We start from the raw sequence: 21,399 nt of genomic DNA, 5'->3' as shown, positions 1-21,399 counted from the left end.
TTCGACGATCACCACCTCCTCTTTGATCCCTTGGCAGTCTCTATCCACCACAATCCACGAGCTATACTTTTTTGTTTTTTTTTTAGCTTTTGCTTCCGATGTTAGAATCACATGTACTCATTTGGGAGAGTGTGGAGTTTTGCCACGACGTATAACACGATGTAGTTCGAAATTTTTATCTGAATTTTTATTATAAGAGTTGCCCTATTTGTCCACAAATCATGAAGATGATGCAATGAACTTTTCCAACAGCCACTTCAAGATAAAATGCAATTACTACGATTACCATGGTCTATGGTCATGAAGCTACAATCACACTCTTGAATTGCATAAAAACCATCACGTTGTTAAACTCTCTCTTAGCAAGGAAGGAAAGCTAGGAAATATTTATTTGTTTTTAAGATCCATTTTTTTTCTTTTTATATAGTGCTGCATTAGTTAAGAAGTGTGTTTGTTGGGATCCCTTTATCTCTTATTCATGTATTTTTGTATCTCTTAATTATAATGGATCTATTTGAAAAAAAAAAAAAAAGTAGATATGCCTAGGTTGTAACTAATTCGGTTTGATTCGGTTTTGTATAAATTTTGAAACCGATTTGATATATACTGGTTTTGCATTTTCAAGAACCGATCCCAGATTGGTTATCCTCCTAAACCGGTACTTCTGGTTCTTGTTCGGTTTAATCCGGTTTTCTAGTTTTAATTAAATGTCAATGTAATTATATATACTATATATAAAAATTATATATATTTAAGATTAAAATTTTATGTTATAAATTATAATATAAAATTATTTCATATATAATTATATATAATATATATATAAATTTCATATATACTTATATATATTATATATACATATATAAAAGATTTAATATAGTATTAAAAATTAATCTTTTCATATATATCTTTTATAAATCAGTTCAGTCCGGTATCGAAAAGTCAAAAATCGATTTCGAACTGAATTTAACTGGTTTTTAAAATATATGAACCAATTCCAAATTAGACCGATTTAAAATTGAGCCAACCGATCTGATCTGTCCAGTTTGAGCCGATTTTTTGATTTTTTAATTTAAATTTTCACCTCTAAATACACCTTTACCGAAAATAAATAAATAAAAATGGACGAATTCACTCATTCCACCAACCAAATAAATGGATAAGATCCACATTCATGTTACGATACATTTAAGACTGGCTAACCAACGCAAAGTAAACCCAAAAAATAATGGAAGTAATCTATCTCTTGTGCTCAATCCTCTCCAACTTCATCACATCACTCGCTCTGTCTCTCCTCCTTCTCTTCCGCTCTCTCTTCCTCCGAAAATACTCTTCACGCGCTGCCATTTCCTCTTCCGCCATTGCCACAGAAGCTGTATCTCTCTATGAAGGCACTGTCTGGCACGAGCGCCGCCGCCCCGTCCACCACTCCTTCCGCTACTCCGTCCGTTATGCGCTTTTTGACCTCGACCACGCCCCTCATCCGCCACCGGACCACCTGTCCGCCAACCAAGCTCGCCAAGTTGCTGCTTCCACCGGACCCGTGTACGCACTCACCCTCGTTCCGTATCTTTTTTTTTTTTTTTTTAATTATTATTATACCTTACTTCTGGGTTTCAAATTTAATAATTTATGTACTTCGACGGCTCGACCGTCTCTTTCATTGACATGTTTTGAGCTTGAAAATTATTTGCTTTGCAGTTTTCTATTGACAATACCTCCTAGCGTGGGATATGAACAAAACCCATTGAGTTTGTACTACTGCTATGATGTGGAAGGCTCTACTCAGTGTTTGAAGAAGTGCATTGCTGAGGTGGGTTTGTGATTATCATCGTACTTTCATGTTCACTCTAAAAAGCTTCCAAATCAGAGCATACGTATTTCTGGCTCAGATATACTTCACAAAACAAAATTTTTTCCTCACATAAAATGTATTGTGAAGTCTCATGACGTTAGTGTTCGTTATTTAATTTTCCTTTTCTTCTCATAAATCTGCCTCGACCTGGATATGGTTTAAGATGCAATAAAATGAATAGTATTATGATGAAAAGTCAGAGATTTTTCTTGAATGTAGTAATACTGGCCATACTTTATCCAAGCTGTAGTAGTTTGGTAAATCAACTTTCTTACAATTTGATACCTCCTAGATTTATCATAACATGAATATGATACATGCGAGGACCCAACCTTTTATGCCGAATATCAAGAGTATTATTAGTAAAAGAACTAGAGACAACAAAAATAGAAGACAAATTGAAGAAATTTGTAGGCCTAACTCATCGGAGAAAACGGGTTCAACAAGAGATGGTTGTTTATTGCATATAAACATATTTAAGACCTTGTCCACAAACAATGTGAGATTTATTCCTTAACATCCTCCTATACGTGTAAGTCAGTATTTTTCTTGATAATTGTCATAGGATAAGTAGTGTGGGCCCCCATTCGTCCTATGACAAGCTCTGATACCATAAAGAAATTCATGAGCATAACTCATCTCATAAAATTGGTTCAAGAAGAGAGGGCTGCTCATTCCTTATAAATATGCCCAAGACTTGTCCATGGGCAATGTGGGATTAGTCCTCAACACAAATCTCTAGAGTCAAGACAATGGGCTGGTTGATCATCTAGTTTTGTAGATCATCTTGCGTAAGAAAAGCAATTGGCTTATGAAGCTGAAAAATGCGAGGACCATTGCCTTGAGAAAATCTCTCTTTGAGATCAGACCACATTTCCATTGCAGAATCAATGTAGATACACTTGCTGCAATTTCTTTGGAAAGGGAATTTAAGATCCAAGAAAGGAACATATTGTTGCATTGGGTCCAAGAATGAAATAGGGGGCAAGAATTCGAAGGCTGTGATATAGATCCATCAACAAAGCCGATCTTGTTCTTCACAGTTAACATCAATGGAACGACGCCAAGTGTGGTAATTGTCTCCAGTGAGAACTTGAATGACCAGTAGAGTGCTTGGACTGTCACCATGATGAAGTTAATAGGGATTTTATGCATCCTCGTGAGGAAGATGAGGATCAGAAGAAAGAGAAGACGAAGTCATGGTTAGCGTGCCGAGAAGAAAACTACTAATACCATATCAAGAATTGAAGAAAAATATGTTCCTTGTATTAACTGAACTAAAAGTAAATTACATGTGTCTATTTATATACATGAAAAGAATGATCGGGAAAAAGGAAAATTAAAATAAAATATCTGATCTCTAATAGTATCAAATGGAAGTATGAAGAAATGGAAAAAATGGAATTATGTACTCATTTAACTTCATGTTACCCTAAAACTTAAACCTACCTTTCTTGGATCAACCAAGTGCATATTAGAAAGGTTATGCTAGTTTTCTTGTAATGTATCTTTTGCAAGTTTGCAAACTCTGATCTACTTTTGGATGGAAGGATTATTGCTGCCGTGACAATATTACCAGACGCTTTTAGCTTAATGTTTGCTTGTGTACGCATGTGGGAAATTGTTTCATCAATATGATATCTTGTTTGTTGCAAGAAATGAAACTTATTTACATTTTCACATGTCAAATCATAGTGGTATTTCTGGATTTGTGAAGATATATCTGACCTCGGTGTGTGTGTGTGTTGTAGTACTTTTTTTCTTGGCTTTCAGCTCTCTCTCTGATGTATTCCAGTTATTGGTACTTTTTTTTATTTTTATTTCAAATGATGGTGGGGATGATGACAATATAAACAGTTAATGTAACAATGGCTAGCTGTCACATGTTTTTGATTAGTAAATAAGAATTTTATTAAAATAGGCAAAGCCAAGTACATGGGACATATACAAGAGCAGCACCTATGCATGAGTGTCTAAAGATACAAGGAAATCATATATGTTTATGCAATTAAAGTCTATTACAATCGACCAATGGAAAAAGTATGAAGAAATAAAGTTCCAGTCTTGTCCGTTATCTGTTCACGATTCTCAAAGTTTCAACCATTCCTTTCCATCCATATGCACCACCATAGACAGATTAGAATCATCTTCCACATAGCTGCAATTTGAGTGATACCTCGGATGCCTTGCCAGCCGGCCAAAAAATCCACAACCCTTCGTGGCATCACCCAATGGAGCCTCGCTCTAGCAATTGTATCGTACCACAAACTCAAGGCGACGTCACAATGCAGTAATAAATGATCCACAAACTCCCCACTTTTCTTGCACATATAACATCAATCCAACACAATGAGTCGGCGTTTCCGTAGATTATCCAAGGTGAGAATTGTCCCTAATGACGTTGTACATACAAAAAAAGAAGTTTTTAGGGGGGCCTTAGTCCTCCATACGTTCTTCCATGGGAACATTCTTGTAGAGTGTTTCATAAGGGACTTATAGTACAACTGTATAGTAAATCTCCCATTCTTGGACAATGACCACAAAATCTTATCAACTCCTCCATTCGCTCTACAATTATAGACAAGATTAAAGAAATCTATAAATATGTCAATTTCCCAATCTTGGGCAGTTCTAAGGAAAATGATATTCCACTGGGGAGAGCCACTAGAGAGGTCCATGAGTTCTTCTACTGAAGCCTCCTGAATTCGTGCAAGTTGTAAGGGCGAGTAGCCAAGTTGTAAGGGCGAGTTGTGTGCATAAGCCCCATGTCATAGGTTCGATTCTCCCTGGGATCAAACTGCGATTTAAGTGGGAGGCCATAGCGGTGGGTTGTTGTGCTAGTCTCCCAAGGGGTTTAGGTTCCATGGGTGAGTCCTAAAGGCTCTGCCGTGTGGTGGTTCCCCCATCATAAAATATATATATATATATATATATTGTTGGATAAGCTTCCTTAAGGACTCAATCTCCACACCATAGATCAGTACAGAATTTAATTTTGGAATCATCCCCAACTGCAAAACATGTATATCAATGGATGTTTGTCTAGCCTCTTTTAAAGTATTTCCAAAGCCCCACCCCATGTGGTCCGCTTACCTCATTCGAGCACTATCCTCCCCCACAATCCACCATATTTTAAATTTATGATAACTCTCCACAAAGCCCCCCTCTCATCATGGTATCTCTCTAAAGCCACTTTCCCAATAAAGCCTTGTTGAAAACCAACAAGTTCCGAATTCCCTACACGCCGTCACATATTGGTGTACAAACCGTAGCCCAATTCACCAAGTGAAACTTGAATTCATCAACAATGAATTTTGCTGTCGCATGTAGCAATGCTATTAAAGTTCAAAGCACCTTTTTATTCAGCAATATGAATTTTGATGTTTACTGATTTTGCCTGAAGCTAAACTTAAAGACGCATATCTCCTGCAATTGATTTTACCTAAAGGGCACAGGCTTCATTCCATATATTGAATTGTTTGGAATTTCAATCAAATGATCTTTGTTTTGTGTTAGATAATGCTTCTTTTTTCTTTTTCTTTTTTTTCTTTTCTTTTTTTTTTCTTTTTTTTTTTTTTTTTTTTTTTGCTTTAGATTTTAATCTATTATTACTTGAGGCATTTAGGTTCATTGATGATTGTGGTCTCTTGTTACAGGTAACAAACACACCATGGGGTGAAAGAGTAACCTTCGTTTTCAACCCAAGTTCTGATTTAGTAGCAAAGCCATTACATGTCAGTCCTTTTATGGTATGGCTTGGAAACTCTCATGGTCTTGTACTTCTAGGTGCCTTGCTTCCCCTTGTACCCTATTGTAGAATTTGATGGCTTGTGACTTCTTTTGTGCTACCTATAAGACATCTTACAGAATATGGAAGTCCTACGTTAACCAATTACAAGGACAGTCTGCAGCGAGTTAGACATGCCCATGGATGAAATGAAGCCTTTAAGCTTAAAAAGTGTGCCATGTATGGCAGAATAAAAAACTTGAAAATGTGAATAAGAAAGAGAAATTCTAAGGCATGCAGGAAGGTTGGCATCTTGTTTCTTTGGACTGATGTGGAAAAAGGGAAAAAAAAGCTGGCCTCTGAATCTGAACTTCATTATGTTCTGAAACTGGAAGGATTAGGGGAAAAAGGGTATTTTGTTGGGGATCCTCCTTGAAATGGAATTTCCAAGCTTGAAATATGTTTTTACAAAAAGAAAATTAAATTGTGGGCATTGCTGGTGATTGGTCTGACTATTTGATTGATCATGTCTTAAATCAGGAGATACAAAAGAAAATTTTGAAATTACAAGTGTTACTAATATGAACAATCTTAGTATGCTTTATTTGTTGAAGTTTTTTTATATGGACTGAGGTTTTATTGTTTTAAGTAATCGTAGACTATTGCAGGATATGCTTGGGACATGGAAAATCAGAGCAAATGCTCCTGGAGATAATCTATATGTGTCAATTTCAGTTCAACACCCTAAGCTTGGTGACTATTTCACAGCTACCTTGAAAGCAAAACGAGTGCCATTATCATTAGTATCAGATCATGCTATGTTCTTCTGGTTGATGCCTCACAGGGTTGCAGTGTGGATCTACTGGCATGTAAGTGAATAGGCAAATGCTTTCTATATCTTCGGATCATTAATATCTTGCCCTAGTTAATCCAACAGAGCTTTAATTACAACTATTTAGGGTGGTAACATTAACCTTTGTTCACCTTGAACTTGAACTTAAAAGTTTTCTCCAGCCTGAGAATCTATGTTATTTGAACTTATCAAAACTAGCTAGTGAAAGGTAGCTCAGGATTTTCTTTTTCTTTTCACCTTCCCCTTCTTTCTGATAAAAATTAATATCTAACCAAAAGGAACAAGGGGGAATGTTAGTTGAAAATTTGGGTTGAAAGGTGCCTTTTGCATTATTGCCTTGTATGAGATTGGTCATAATGCCAATGTCCAATGGATACCCATTTGTATTCTCACGTCTCTATCACAGCCCTAAAGTCAATGAATTTTTTTTATTTGATCGGTAATCAAGTAGTTTTATTCATAATAACAGGCAAATCCCATGTACACAGGGAGTATACTTGAGAAATACCTAACTAGAGTTTACAACTGAAAGAAGAAAGTCATGGACATTTAGTCCATTACAAACAATGGCCCCCACCCAAGAAAAAAATGTTTTAAAGAAAAAAACTTTCAGCTCCCCCATTGTTCTCTCATGGTCTTCAAAACTTCTATCATTTCGCTCTCACCAAATACACCAACACATACATATGGGAACCATTTTCCATATTGCTGCAACTTGTGAATCTCCTCAGAGGCCTCTCCAGCATGCTAGAAAATCCACCAATCTACGGGGCATGACCCATGATAGTACAAGACCTGTAAAAAAATCAGCCCACATGGTCCTAGCCACCTCACAATGTAGAAACAGATGGTCAACTGATAACCCATCTTTCTTACACATACAACATCAATCCACTACCATTAACCGACGTCTTCTTAGGTTATCTGTGGTGAGAATTTTTCCCAATGCTGCTGTCCACACAAAGAACACTGCTTTTCAAGGAGCTTTCGTCTGCCAGATGCTCTTCCATGGGAAAGTGGGCATGCTTGGACTCGATAAAACTTTGTGAAATCATCTAACCGTGAATTTACCTTTCTTTGAGGGACTTCACAATATCCTATCCATAGTACCTTCAGTCATACGTACAAAATACAGTGCTGCATAGAATTCTGTGATAACCTCCAACTCCCAATCTTAGGTTGCCCTGGTGAATTCCACATTCCATTGAGGGAAGCCACCAGAAAAAGCCAACAAGTCCGCTATCGCTGCATCCTTAACTCGTGCTAGCTCAAATATGGCCGGAAAATTTTCTTTGAGACACTGTTCACCACACTATTTATTATGCCAAAATCTAGACTCACGAGCCATCCCCCACTACAGTATGTCTCCTAAAGGTCTCCCAACCGTTCCTAATGTTCTTCCACAAACCCATCCCATGTGACCCACAAACCTCATTTGAACACCAACCACCCCATACTTCCCAACATGCTCAACTATGATGGACTTCCACAAGGCCTCTCTTTCTTGTTAGTACCGCCACTACCATTTACCCAATAGGGCTTGATTGAACTTTGTCAAGTTTCGAATCCCCAATCCACTTCCAGAGAAAGGAGTACACACCATGGATCAATTAACCAGATGGAATTTGAACTCATCCCCCAAACCACTTCACAAGAAATCACATTGTAGTTTCTCAAGACGATTGGCGATCTTCGCTGGAAGCGGGAACAAAGGCATAAAATAGGTGGGGAGGTTAGCGAGTGTGCTTTCAATCAATGTGAGTCTACCACCTTTTGATAAATACAACCTCTTCCACGATGCGAACCTACACTCCACCTTTTCAATCACAGCATTTCAAACCTGCTTGGTTTGAAAGAAGCTCCCAAGGGTAAGCCGAGATATTGCAAAGGTAAAGAGGATACCTTACATCACAAAAGAGCAACAAGAACTGCCACTTTAGGAACATTCCCCACTGGTACCAATTCAGACTTGGAGAAATTTACTTCCAAACCTGAAACTGCTTCAAAACAAAGAAGTAAAGCTTTCAAAGATTGGATGTGCCCAAGGTGTGCTCCATAGAATATGAGAGTATCGTCAACAAACAACAAATGAGAAATATTAAGAGAACCATTCCCCACTGAGAAACACCCGCTTCCACAAGACCTTTGATCATCTTACTGAGAGCTTCCATGACAAAAAGGAAGAGTAACGGAGAGAGTGGATCTCCCTGTCTAAAACCACGAGATGAGTCAAAGAAACCCACCAGTGAACCATTCACCAAGATAGAGAAGTGGACTGTTGAAATGCAAAACTCCACCCATTTCAGCCATTTCTCTCCAAAGCCACATCTTGCAAGTAGGTAAAGTAAGAGTTTCCAGTTAACATGATCATAGGCTTTTTCCATATCTAATTTGTAGATTAGCGCAAGCTCGCAGGATTTGACTTGTCTATCTAGCACTTCGTTGCACTGCCTTTTACAAATGCATTTTGTGGCTTTGAGATTAAACGCTCCATTACCGTACTCAATTGGTTCGCTAGCACTTTGGAAATAATCTTTGTAGACCCAAGTTACTAGGCTAATAGGACGATAGTCACGAACATCCATTGACCCCACCTATTTTGGGATTAGTGCTATGGATGTGGTATTGAGACTTTTTTCAAAACTAGCATAAATATAGAATTCTTGAAACACCCGCATAAGGCCACCCTTGATCACCTCCCAACGGGTTTGGAAAAAGCCCATGGTAAAGTCATCAAGGCCTGGGGCCTTATCACTAGCCATACCTCGAACAACTTTATGTACTTCTTCTTCATCAAATGGCCTCTCAAGCCGCCCTATAGACTATTGATCTATTGCTAAGAAAGACAACCCATCTACTGTAGGTCTCCATGGTTGTTGTTCGGCTAGTAAGTGTTCATAATATTGTGCAATGTTGTCCTTGATACTTACTTGATCTGAGGAGACTACTCCATCAACCATCAATGTATTGATAGCGTTGTTCCTCTGATGCGAATTAGCCACCCTATGAAAAAACTTCGTGCACTTGTCTTCTCCTTGAGCCATAGTGCTCTGAATTTCTGTCTCCAAGATATCTCCTCCATCAATAAAGCTCATTCAAGATTTGTGACTACCTGACTTTTGCGAGTTTTTTCGGATTCAGTGAGAGTTCTTGCCTCCTCCTCGCCCTCCAAACCTTGTAATTCCTCCAAAAGGGATCGTCGTTGTGAAAGCACATCGCCAAACACTTGTTCATTCCAAAGTTTCAAATGTTGTTTCAACGCTTACAATTTTCTTGCCAATATGAAACTTGGAGAGCCTTGGAACTCATAAGAGGACCACCATTGTCTGATCCTGTCTACAAAACAGTCAGATTTTAGCCACATATTTTCGAATTTAAAATACTTTCTGCCTCCTTGGATGCCTCCACAATCCAAGAGGATAGGGAAATGATCAGAGCACATTTTAGGTAGTCGTAAGTCAATGAATTTTGACATGGATGTTAGTTAATGATGGGTCTTTCATTCGTATGATTTTGTAGCCTCATAGAAACTGTGAAGTTAGCCTTTAAGCCTTAGTTTATGATAGGAAGTAAGGTTCTCATTCAGTTTTGAAGATGTATGCTGGATCAAAGATGCCTCACCTCAGCTGAACATGACTTCTGCATGCTTGGATTGGTACTATAAAATTAGCCAGCAATATCCTCTATGAAAATAAGGCTATGCTAGTGAAATTCTTCTTCAGTTCAGAACTCTTTAACTTCTGGTTATGTCAAGAGGTTGATTACCTGATTATATTCAACCGCCTTACAACACCTACCTTCTTGCCTCATCCTTGTATAAAAGAGTTATTCTATTCTTAAACTGGTGTGTAGGACACACCATCTGCATCACTTTAATGATAAGATTTGATTTGTAAGGTTCAAATTTTAAAATTTATTTTCAAAATCAAATTATGCCATGTAAGTACTTTACTTGATGTGCTCTGCACACCGGCTTAATAATAGAATTTTTCTGTATAAAATCAAATTGGATTAAAGTTCCAAGGTGCCTCTGCATTGAATTACATATTGATGCTCTTAAACCATGCGTTTCTCCAGGCTTTAAAGCTATGGTGGAAAAATGTTTCATTTATCCAACACCCAAGATATACCAACCCTGCCTATAGGGAGGAAGCTTTGGTACATGATCGCAAACTTCAATGCTGTCCAGTAATTGGATCAGACGAAGACAAACACCTGCTAGCTGATGGAAGTGATCGAGGATGTTTGCCAACTAGGAATTGTGAGATTCGTCAGTTCACCTGGAGAGAGGCTAATTGGCCCTGGTCTTGAAAGCGCAAAAATTTGTATTGTTTTCTATAACCATTGGTGTCCTGTAGAAAGCAAGCACATTGAAAGAGGAGGATCTTCAGGACAATCTCTAAACGAATATCTTTGGCAATTTGTTGGTATTTTGATATCACAGGATTCATAACATATTGTCTTTTTTCAATTTATTAGGTCTTCCCTTATATACAGCAGTATATTAAACTTTTTTCAGTTTTTGAAACCACCTCTACATTATATACAGGTTCTACAAGGTTATCACAGCCAAATCTGTGCTTGTAAAGTATTTTAGTTGGCAAGAAGGTTGCTGTATGGATATTGCTTACTGGATGGTTTTACTTACCACCAAAGAGTATTTCTTCATTCATGCAGTTTATGATCCAGATAAAGCTTCAAACCATTAACTGGAAAAAAACTAGTTTCCCGTGATGATCTGAACTTCAAAAAGAAAAAACACTCAAGAATTAGGTTTAATTTCTATCATCCACCTAACTCTAAGAAAATGAAAAGGAGAATAAAAACGAAAAAAGCAAATGACCACAGTTGCATCGTAGTTACCCACAATGACTACATCCCTCTTTGAAGACAGTCCACTGTCAACACTTTATTACGTATGACTAACCAACCAAAAAATGAATGCTTTTCCAAAACCGTTGCCCTTTTGCCAGTCTTCGTTTTCGGCCAGCACTGCTGCATGTGCTAAAAATGGGAAGAGAAAGATGATTTAGCACACAAAAGGTCCCCATTGCGTCTTAACAAAGCTGGCCATCTGTGGAGCTTGTATATAAATGAGTCCTTAAGCAGGTTATGATACGATTTGGTCGACAAAGGGAAGATCATGCCATGATTTTACAGCGGCCTGCAATCTCTTTAGGTAACACTTGTCTTTTTCTTTTTTCTTTTTTTAAACAAGAAATAAATAATAATTATCAGAAACGAAAATAATAATCTCTTTAGGTAACACTTGTCTTTCAAAAAGAAAATATTTTTCTCTTGTCAGAAAAATAACAGCTCTTAAAGTGGGACTATCCTTATCATGACAAGTAAATTAGAACCGTCATCATTGCGACTAGGCTAGAGTGTGTTCTTTGACAATGCGATTGATAAGATTTGAAATTTCAAGGGTTCAGGGGATGGCTTGCCCTTTGTTTGCTTTGATTCGAAACATCAAACTTGATCCATGGCCAAATATGCGAAAATTTTTGTTACTTGAAAAGTCGGTTACTACACACTTTTTTTTATTTTACGAATTCTGTTATTTATAGTCATTTTTACATATTTTTTATACATTCTACTGATGGAATTATTTAAAATAATTATTTTATATTAAAAAAAGTAACACAATCAATCACATTAATAGATACGTAAAAAATATAAAAAAATAATTACACATAAAAAATTTTTTAGCTTTGTTTTTAGGGATAAATGCACAATTTGGAAGTTATTTTATTCCAAACTATGTTGCTTACTAAAAAATGAATTATGTGGCTGAAAAAGAAACGTGTGGCACGATTCAAAGATTTGTAACATTGTTCTTAATTACTAGATAACGTTTCTTTAGACTATAATAAAAATACAGCCGTCCCTCCTCTCTATCATCACAGGGTTTGTTTAGTTCCTGAAACTGGATCCATCGACATATTTGCCATTTAACAAATCCAGTTTCAACATTAAAGCAAGTCTTTTAATAAAATAAAGATGTGAATTAAAGAAACTAATTAATTGATAAATAGGATGGTTCAAAGTATAATATAACATTTGATTGTTGTGGATATTCGAGCAATGATGCAATGAGAGGCATCTACGTTATTAAATGGAGAAAATAAGGGATAATTTATAGGAAATTAAGAAATAATATAATTAGAATTTTACTACTTATAAATGATATTAGTCAGTGTGTTACATATTATAGTTTAAAAAAAAAAAAAGAGAGAGAGAGAGAGAGAAAAGTTAGTTGCAAAATTAGTATATGAGTTTTCACGTTTTCACAAATCAAAACCACAATTTTAGACTTTTCGCAACAATGATACCTAAAATAAAATTAAAAAAAAAAAAAACTACCAATTAAGTATTTTCATCAATATTTTATTAGAAAAATAATGGAGGATTGTCATGTTGCGTCGGTATGTCATGTGTCAAACTTTAATTAACTAGCGTGCAATATTAACTTCTCGTTGCAATCCGAAGGTGAGTTTTATAATATGTGTCTATCTCGTCTCATTTTATTTATTTTTAAATATTATTTTGATATAAATATTTTTAAATTAATTCTTATAATTTTTTTAAATTTAAAAATAAAAATAATATTAAAAATAATTATATTTTAACAATATTTTAATTTTATAATATTTTTTATTTAACTTTTTTTTTTAAATCTAATAAATATTTAATTCAAACTATCTCACTACTATTCATAAATTCATAAAATTCTTATATCATTTCATTCTCGTTCTCAAGCATCTCCTAATATTTAGAATTATCTAAAAAAGTGCTTTTGAAACTATCATTTGAGATTTCTTTTTGTAATTTTAGGAAATTATAATTCTCCAGCCCGCCCCCCAATTGGGCCGAAAGGATGCATGTTTGGTGAGACATAGAATTTGTGTAAAATCAAGATTGTCAAAATGGGACTATTCGTGTACAGAGACCTCAACTAGCCCAAGCTGCCTAATGACTTTTTGGTTTTTTTGTTTTTTTTTTTTCGTCGAGAGCTTACGAAACTTCATAACATTTGCATTGAAAACATTGGGGAAATCCCTTCACAATTTCCTTAGGTGGTACCAACAAAGTTTCCCAAGTGCATGTGCAGCATTTCTTCAAAGAAGCATCCTAAAGTGAATTACGAAAGCCAGTTGTTGGCTTTTCTTTACATTTGTTGAAAGAGACGAATGAACAAACATGCAGTGGACATATTCGAAAGGGCTTTGCTACACGCAGTCGGGAAACGCAGTCGGCGTGCAGTCGGCTGTACGGAATGAATAAAAAAAAATTATAAAAAAATTATTTTATATTCAGGGAGACTTGCATGAATTATAAAAAGCTATAAAAATAATTTTTTTTTTTCATGTAGGTCCTGTATTAATTTTTTTTTTACAGCCGACTGCACGCCGACTGCATTTCCCGACTGCACAAATCATTTCTCTATTCGAAAGGGCTTTGCTACACGCAGTCGGGAAACGCAGTCGGCGTGCAGTCGGCTGTAAGGCATGTATTAAAGAACAGCTCTTCGAAAGTAAGCCCGCAAACCGCGTGCTCCCAATTAAGGCACCACATCTCGCAATCCACGTGTTACGTCTACGTACAATGGAGGACGAACCGCTCTCGTGTAACAACGATTTGTGGTTACTAAAATAACAAGCGGGGAATTTGGTGTCCAACTGTCAACTTTTTGACCACCTTGTTTATCTCTTTTAGATAAAAATTTAAAAGTAAACTCATTATCTGTAATATCTCTTTTAGATTATAAAATTATTTTTATTATAAAATATTTTTAATATATTATATAAATTTATATTAATTTATAAATTTATTTTTATACAATATTATAATATTTGAAGTTGTCATTTTATAAGTATCAATTTTTCCTTTTTTAAGATTGAGAAAAAATATATATGAGGTTTTAGGAAACAAACTGAAGCTTATACTTTAAATTAAGAGATTAATAATAATTTTAGTAGTTTGGAGAATAATTTTTCATATAGATAAAATGTTATTTTTGCATAAATAAATAATATTTATAATTATATAATACATAAATATTATACACTCATTTAAAAATAAATGAATAAATATAAAATTTACATAAAAAAAATTAATATTAACCTCTTTTTTTAAAACGTAACCAACATTTACACAACAAACTAGCATTATTCTAGGCTATAGCCACAGCTTTATACTTTATAGTGAAGCGAAATTCGGAACAATTGCGGTAGAGAGAGAGAGAGAGAGAGAGAGTTTGCCAAGTGTCAAAATCAAAAGTTGTTCATGCAACTGGGATTTTTCGGCTGGATTAATTAATTAATTAGTTGACAACAAAAATGTATCAAAATCCATATTCTACATTAGCAATCCAAGTAAATCTTTCTTAAATAGATATATATATATATATATATATAAATGATATTTATAGTTTAGGGTTATAAATTTTATTTTATTTTTATAAAAAAAGTTAATAAAGTTAAGATTCATGTATAAAATTTAATTTAAAAATATATATATAAAAAATTTATATACATTAAAATTATATCTAACATTATTCAGTCTAAATATTAAAACATTTCTCTTATATGATACACATATTTTATTTTTATTTCATTATTTTATGAATGATATTTTGTCATTAATTCTTGGATGATCATCTCTTTATATTGATGTAACACACTATCTATTAAATCTAGGATTAAGTTTTTTAATAGAAAATTCAAATATTAATTAATAACAACACATCGATATTAAGATTGAAAAAAAACCATGAAATATAATTTTTCGGTGAAAAACAAACCCGAAAAGAAGGTCGATCGGGCCGACTGAAGCACGTGTGTGAAAAGAAAAATAGCAGAACACGTGTTTCTTTAGAAAAAAACAAAAACACAAAAAGATCAATAGAGATAGATCTAGAAGTAGAGGTGGCGTTGATCAAAAAAAAGAAGTAGAGGTGGCGGCTGTTTAGTGGCAAGTGAGAGAGAGAGAGAGAGTCAGAGAGAGGCAAAAAGGTGGGTTGTTCGTGTTCAACGTGCCATAAAAATGAATAATAATCCGCACCGCTTAGAGTTCGTGTTTGGATTGTGTGCCGCGCGTTCCGTGCGTGTTTGAAATACTTTTGTTTCTTTCCCAGAGTCTATCGTGGGGGCACACCACCACCCTCTTACTACGTATATACTATATATGTGCTGTGTGCGCGGGCCTTCCTTCCCCATAATATATATAAAAGCAATCTTCTCAAACTTTTGTCCTACCATTTCCAGACACCCAGAGAGATTCAATTCAAAGTACTTCGTTTCTTCTATCTGTTGATCTCTATCTGATCAGCTCGATCGAGCTAACTAGCTCTCTCTTACAACTCTAAGATCGATCCATCTCTAAAGATGAGGAACTGCAACTTGGAACTTCGCCTTCTTCCCTACTCAGCCTCTCTTCCTTCCACTCATTCCGACAACCGACAGCAGCCGCCCATGTAAGCTCTCTCTCTCTCTCTCTCTCTCTCTCTCTCTCTCTCTCCGTTTCTGATAAAATGAGGTATCAGCCGGAAAGAATATTGGTGTGGAAACCTATTTTCTGACTGTGTTTTCGTGTATTCAATTGAAGGATGGAAGAGAGAAGTGGAAACCCACAACAGAAACACAGAGAGCAGCAACAACAACAACCGCTGACCATCTTCTATAATGGAAAGATTTGCGTTTCAGATGTTACAGAGTTTCAGGTAAATATATTAATGTTTCCTAGTTTCGATCTGCATGGTTTTCCTTGAGATCATATACTTTGATCAGAATAGCTGATCTTTTCGTTGCTGAAGATCGAGTCGTCTGAGACTGTATAATCTCGGCCGAGTGATTGCGATTCTGAATTACTGTTCTGTTATTAATTGGTTTTAAATTTGTGACAAATTTGTCAGATTGAAATTGTACAATAGCCAAAAGTAATTTAGATAGGTTCATGTAATTAAGTGATCACAACGTAGGAATTGCATGCTAGCTTGGATTTTGATCCTCAGGCCGACAAGTTGTTCAAAGTCTATGTAGTTACATCAAACATCTCAAGAGTTGAATTTTACAAATCCATCTATATGGTAATATCTTGACTTCAAACCATCTGTAATATAAATATAGTTTGACTGCATAGTTTCACCAAACATCACTCTATGCATGCCTTAATCATGGGCATATATATATATATATATGATTCGGTATTAGGTTGACTGCATATATAGATTTGGAATTTATACACGTACGTACGTGCGTATGATTCAAATGGAGATGAATGAGATTTGCTAATTCAAAAGTATTTTGATATATTCCAGGCTAGAGCCATTCTATTGCTTGCTACAAGAGAAATGGAGGAAAGATTGAAAGCTAATACTCCAACGTCTGGGTCGGAGCCCTCTTCACCAACGTCCCTGCAGTCTCCGATATATACCCCTACTGCTGGTCTTTCCATGAAGAGGTCATTACAACGGTTTCTCCAGAAGAGAAAGCATCGCAGCCAAGCAGCATCACCATACAATCATTAGGCAAATAGATCGATTAATGGGCATATCCAATGTATTGGAGAGATCAAGACAAAATTATTTATAGAATTTCTTCAAATCCTTGCTTATTTATGTTCGGCGTTGAGATTTTATGAGACTTGTAAATTATTATTTATTTCTTTATTATTGCTTTTATAACAGGGCAAAAGTTTATTTATTTATTTATTTGGAATGCTTTTATAAGTATTTGTATCAATCCATAAATTGAAGCTGGGATGCATGTATGCTATCATTATCAGGTTAAAAGGAAGACAAGATTACAAGCTAGATCTATTGAAAAATTAGAGCACAAAAAATTAAAGCCTAGATCATCAGAACTAAGGTTGTGACGTATTTTTTTACTAAATTCCCTATTCAAGGAAACATAAGCCTCGATCGCATGCACGTCACATCGATCTCATGAAGGGAATGGGATAAAATTGAAGGATCCAAATTGGTATCACAACTTCAATCAATATACAAAACAAGACTTCCATATATAAAGCTACAAACTAACATCTCATGCAAGGATATTAATGTCTTCTTAAACAATCGATCGATCTTCGTCATGATGCTGAACATGTATATCAAGCTAGGCGCGACCATGATGCAATCCAAGTTAAAGCATCAACAACGTTACCTTTGTTGTTTTAATGAATAAAGGAAACGTAGATAGATAGTGGCCGGGGATCACTTAGCTAGGGAGGTTGAAAGTGGCCGGGAGGGGGAGAGGGGACATGCATGATGATCATGTGGGATGTTAATAATGTGAATTTATATAATGCTTCTTATGACAAGGTCCGAGGTCGTGCATGGGAGGTTGTGCGTAATAAAATTGACACTTCTATGATAGACGATGCAGGATGTGATGTTGTTGAGGCTGATCGATCATCTCCTTGATGATTTCCAGCTTGATGAGGTAGCGAGGCAATCATACAATTATGAGTTGTAATATGGTTTTATTTTTCTGTTCATGTGCTTGATCTAGCTGTAATATCAGCCACATTAATTATAAATATGTTGATCATTCGATCGAACAATTCAATTGAGTGATCATCTTCCTCCGAACATTAATCTATATATATAATTATAAGATCAGGGATCCTATTGGCTGATCAACCACGGTATATATACGTGATTCATGATGCATGCAGCAGTACGACATCTCAATACATCCTAGCTAGCTATAATTATAGGCGGCTACAAAAGTCCACACGCAATAATTAATACTTTCTCTACTTGTTCAATATTTTGAGGCATATGCATGTGGGTCAGGATCGGGTTATAAAAACTCACAAATTTCATGATTTTGATCATCTCTTTAATTTATAACCATAAAAAGAGGCTGCCGCCTGCCGGCATATATATTAATTATATTTACAATTTTAAAGCAGAGCCGCCGGTTTACTTGGTATATATTAAACAGTAATGTTATATATTATATTTTTATTTTATTAATTAAATCGAATGTGATTTATTTATTATTATTAAATAATAAAAATATATATAATAAATAATTATTTAATGATAATAAATATATCACATCATATTTAATAGAACAAAAATAATATAATAGTATAATATATATATAGAATTTTTCATATTAAAAAATGTCGTGTAGTATTTTTTTATGTATTATATTAATGTAATTAATTGTATATTAAAAATATTAATGCAATTAATAATATCAATAAAATATAAAAAAATAATTATATATAACATTATTTATATATATATATATATATAAAAATTTAGTTACAAGCACAATCATATACTAATATGTATATTAATCTAATGTGATTGGTCAAAAAATAAATTTTATTAAAAATAATATTAATTTAAATTTTAAATATAAAATAATCAATATTAATATATAAATTAATACACGACTTTACTTATATGTAACAAAACTTTATATATATTTAGTCACGACGATGAAGTCAAGATTTATTATAAATGCCGGCCGGCCTTTCATTAATTTCACGGTACTAATAATTAGATATATTCTGGAAAAGAGATGCAACGTCGTCGTCTTAGATGGATATTGATCAGATAATATATAAAACATGTTGCATTCCATCGTGATATACTTGTATTTAAAATAGTAAAGATGGCTACATTTGCTAGCTGTGATCAATCAATTGGCCTTGAGGAAGACGCGTTTTGCCGTACGGTAGATATGCAATATGTGAAAAGATATAAATTAATGCCCATTGTTATAAACTTACAATCTTTGCTCCCTCCCCCTTCTCTCTCTAAAAGCTCTCCCTTCTCTCTAAACAACAACAAAAGTTCTCGACCAGAGGGGGTGGGCTCCCTCCGGGCTCCCTCCCCATCCTCCCTCCATCTCCCCGCCTCCCTCCCCCTTCCCCTTCTAGTTTGTTTTTTTTTCTATTTTTTGTTTTCCGGTTATATAAGGGAGAATCACAGATTTGGAAGAATCTGGCGACCACCGACCAACACGAGCACCTCTATGGCGTTACCCAGCCACCGATTTTCAAGAGCACCGAATACGATATCAATCGGAGTGGAAAGTGGCCCACATGCGCGGGTTAAAGTTTCCCGTCGTTCTGATGCATGGCGCTCACGCGCCATCGGGAATCCCTCTGCCAATGCCACGAGCGGCGTTTTTGGGACCTGTGAGTCGGAGACTTCCAAGATTGGCCTTTGATTCTCTCTTAGCGTGGCGCGTGTTCTGCATGCGCTACAGTACCTACGGGTTCTGCTGATTTTCCGTGTACAGTGTTCCTTACGTAGTTTCTTTTATATCTTGTCTTTTCTTTTCAATAAAAAAATCTAAAAAAATTAGTCCCCCCTCCGCTTGGCAATGCTTGGTGGGGTTGGTGTCCTATATTTCGCTTAGTCGGGTATGAGGATTTGGTAACTCTGTCATAAATAGAGTTGTGCTGTCTCTTAGACTTAGGTCTTTAGAAGTTAGCCGTCTGGACTAGACCATGTCAACCACTTTAGTGTGTTGAGAAGCTATCAACCGTTATAACTGACTTACTGTTTAAGTCAAAATTGTAAGTTCTCTTTAATGAATGGATGTGATCTGTTATTCAAAAATATATATATATATATATATAAACTTACAATCTTTAGTTACTAATTAAGACTATTTAGTTATCAATTAAGACCAATCTTTAGTTATTAATTAAGATTTATTTTTAACCATTAATTAAAATTTAAGATATACATAAACTTCTTTGTACTCATATATATATAGGTATCATTCATTTGTATATGATAAAGTTTTACATTGAATAATAACTTTTTCTCTTGTAATATCATTTATCTTTTAGTTTTATAATACGTTCTCAGTATGAAAGTTCTGACGATTTTGAAGCTAGTAGTCTTCTACTTCAAAAAATATCAAATCTTACAAAATTGGAATTCGTTGCTCTTGACATTTCTGAAAAAAATTATTTATTTTGGATCATTGATGCTGAGATCCATCTGAATGCGATGAACCTGGGAGATACAATTAGATAAAGAAATCAAGGGTCCCGGCAAAACCTCGTTAAGACAATGATTTTCCTTCGGCACCATCTTCATGAAGAATTAAAAACTGAGTATCTCACAATGAAAAATCATCTTATTTTGTGGAATGATTTAAGGGAGATATATGAGCACTAGAAAACTATAATCCTCCCAAAAACTCGTCATGATTGGATATATGTATCTGAAGTTGCAAGATTTCAAGAGTGTTAGTGAGTATAACTCTGCACTCTTTAAATTAGCTCACTATTAAAATTATGTGGTGAAAAAGTCACTGATGATGACTTGTTAGAGAAAACATATACTGCTTTTCATGCATCGAATGTGCTCCTGTAGTAGCAGTATCGAGAGCGAAAGTTCAAAAAATATTTTGAACTTATATCTTATTTTTTAGTGGCTGAGCAAAATAATGAGCTTTTGTTAAGAAATCATCAGTCACGTCCAACTGGTTCTATATCATTCCTTGAAATGAATGGTACTAGATTTACATAGGGTGGCAATATGCTATACGACCCATTAACCCAATATGAACATGACACGATAATAGCAAGTTAGGGTTTAGTTTTAACGGGTTTGGGTAAAAACGGGTTAACCTATTAAAACACGATTGCTTAAAGGGTTGATAACGGGTCAACCTATTTTGACCCGTTATGATATGTTAAGAAAGTTAAAGTTACAATTATACCCTTCTCCCCAAAATTAAAATTGTTGGAATTTTAATTTCGATATGTTTATTGTTTAAATTTAAATTTTGCCCTGTAGTTAGTTTTATAATTTTTATAGATTGAGAATCTAACACAATAAGGTTAACGGGTTGGATTAGGGTTGACCTATATGGTATAATATACATATTTTGACACGACACGAGCACGACCCGTTAACACGATTTGACACCCCTAGATTTACACCATTCTCAGAAGCAAATGGTGCATCTTTTC

At 35.1% G+C, this 21,399-nt stretch overlaps 2 protein-coding genes across 2 annotated transcripts; both read left to right on the top strand.

The window, feature by feature from the left end:
• Positions 1-1,180: 1,180 nt before the first annotated feature.
• On the top strand, positions 1,181-11,065 carry LOC122277722. The gene is made up of 5 exons (XM_043087816.1): positions 1,181-1,545; positions 1,702-1,813; positions 5,512-5,604; positions 6,251-6,451; positions 10,513-11,065. The coding sequence occupies exons 1-5, from the start codon at positions 1,229-1,231 to the stop codon at positions 10,744-10,746; spliced, it is 957 nt and encodes a 318-aa protein (XP_042943750.1). The 5' UTR covers positions 1,181-1,228; the 3' UTR covers positions 10,747-11,065.
• A 4,580-nt stretch (positions 11,066-15,645) lies between these two features.
• LOC122275521 (protein TIFY 5A-like) lies at positions 15,646-17,149 on the top strand. The gene is made up of 3 exons (XM_043084622.1): positions 15,646-15,913; positions 16,045-16,159; positions 16,757-17,149. The coding sequence occupies exons 1-3, from the start codon at positions 15,825-15,827 to the stop codon at positions 16,964-16,966; spliced, it is 414 nt and encodes a 137-aa protein (XP_042940556.1). The 5' UTR covers positions 15,646-15,824; the 3' UTR covers positions 16,967-17,149.
• Positions 17,150-21,399: the final 4,250 nt, after the last annotated feature.

This window comes from Carya illinoinensis, chromosome 9 (assembly GCF_018687715.1).
Source record: "Carya illinoinensis cultivar Pawnee chromosome 9, C.illinoinensisPawnee_v1, whole genome shotgun sequence".
NCBI classification, from domain to species: Eukaryota; Viridiplantae; Streptophyta; class Magnoliopsida; order Fagales; family Juglandaceae; genus Carya; species Carya illinoinensis.
The sequence above is the reverse complement of the archived record's forward strand: the minus strand, read 5'-3'. Positions and strand labels throughout refer to the sequence as shown.

Excerpts from the sequence above, each read along its gene's own strand:
- LOC122277722 (XM_043087816.1), top strand. The coding sequence starts at position 1,229 with ATGGAAGTAATCTATCTCTTGTGCTCAATCCTCTCCAACTTCATCACA. Across the intron at positions 1,814-5,511 it reads TGAAGAAGTGCATTGCTGAG|GTAACAAACACACCATGGGG; the intron begins GTGGGTTTGTGA and ends CTCTTGTTACAG. Across the intron at positions 6,452-10,512 it reads CAGTGTGGATCTACTGGCAT|GCTTTAAAGCTATGGTGGAA; the intron begins GTAAGTGAATAG and ends GCGTTTCTCCAG.
- LOC122275521 (XM_043084622.1), top strand. The coding sequence starts at position 15,825 with ATGAGGAACTGCAACTTGGAACTTCGCCTTCTTCCCTACTCAGCCTCT. Across the intron at positions 15,914-16,044 it reads AACCGACAGCAGCCGCCCAT|GATGGAAGAGAGAAGTGGAA; the intron begins GTAAGCTCTCTC and ends ATTCAATTGAAG. Across the intron at positions 16,160-16,756 it reads CAGATGTTACAGAGTTTCAG|GCTAGAGCCATTCTATTGCT; the intron begins GTAAATATATTA and ends GATATATTCCAG.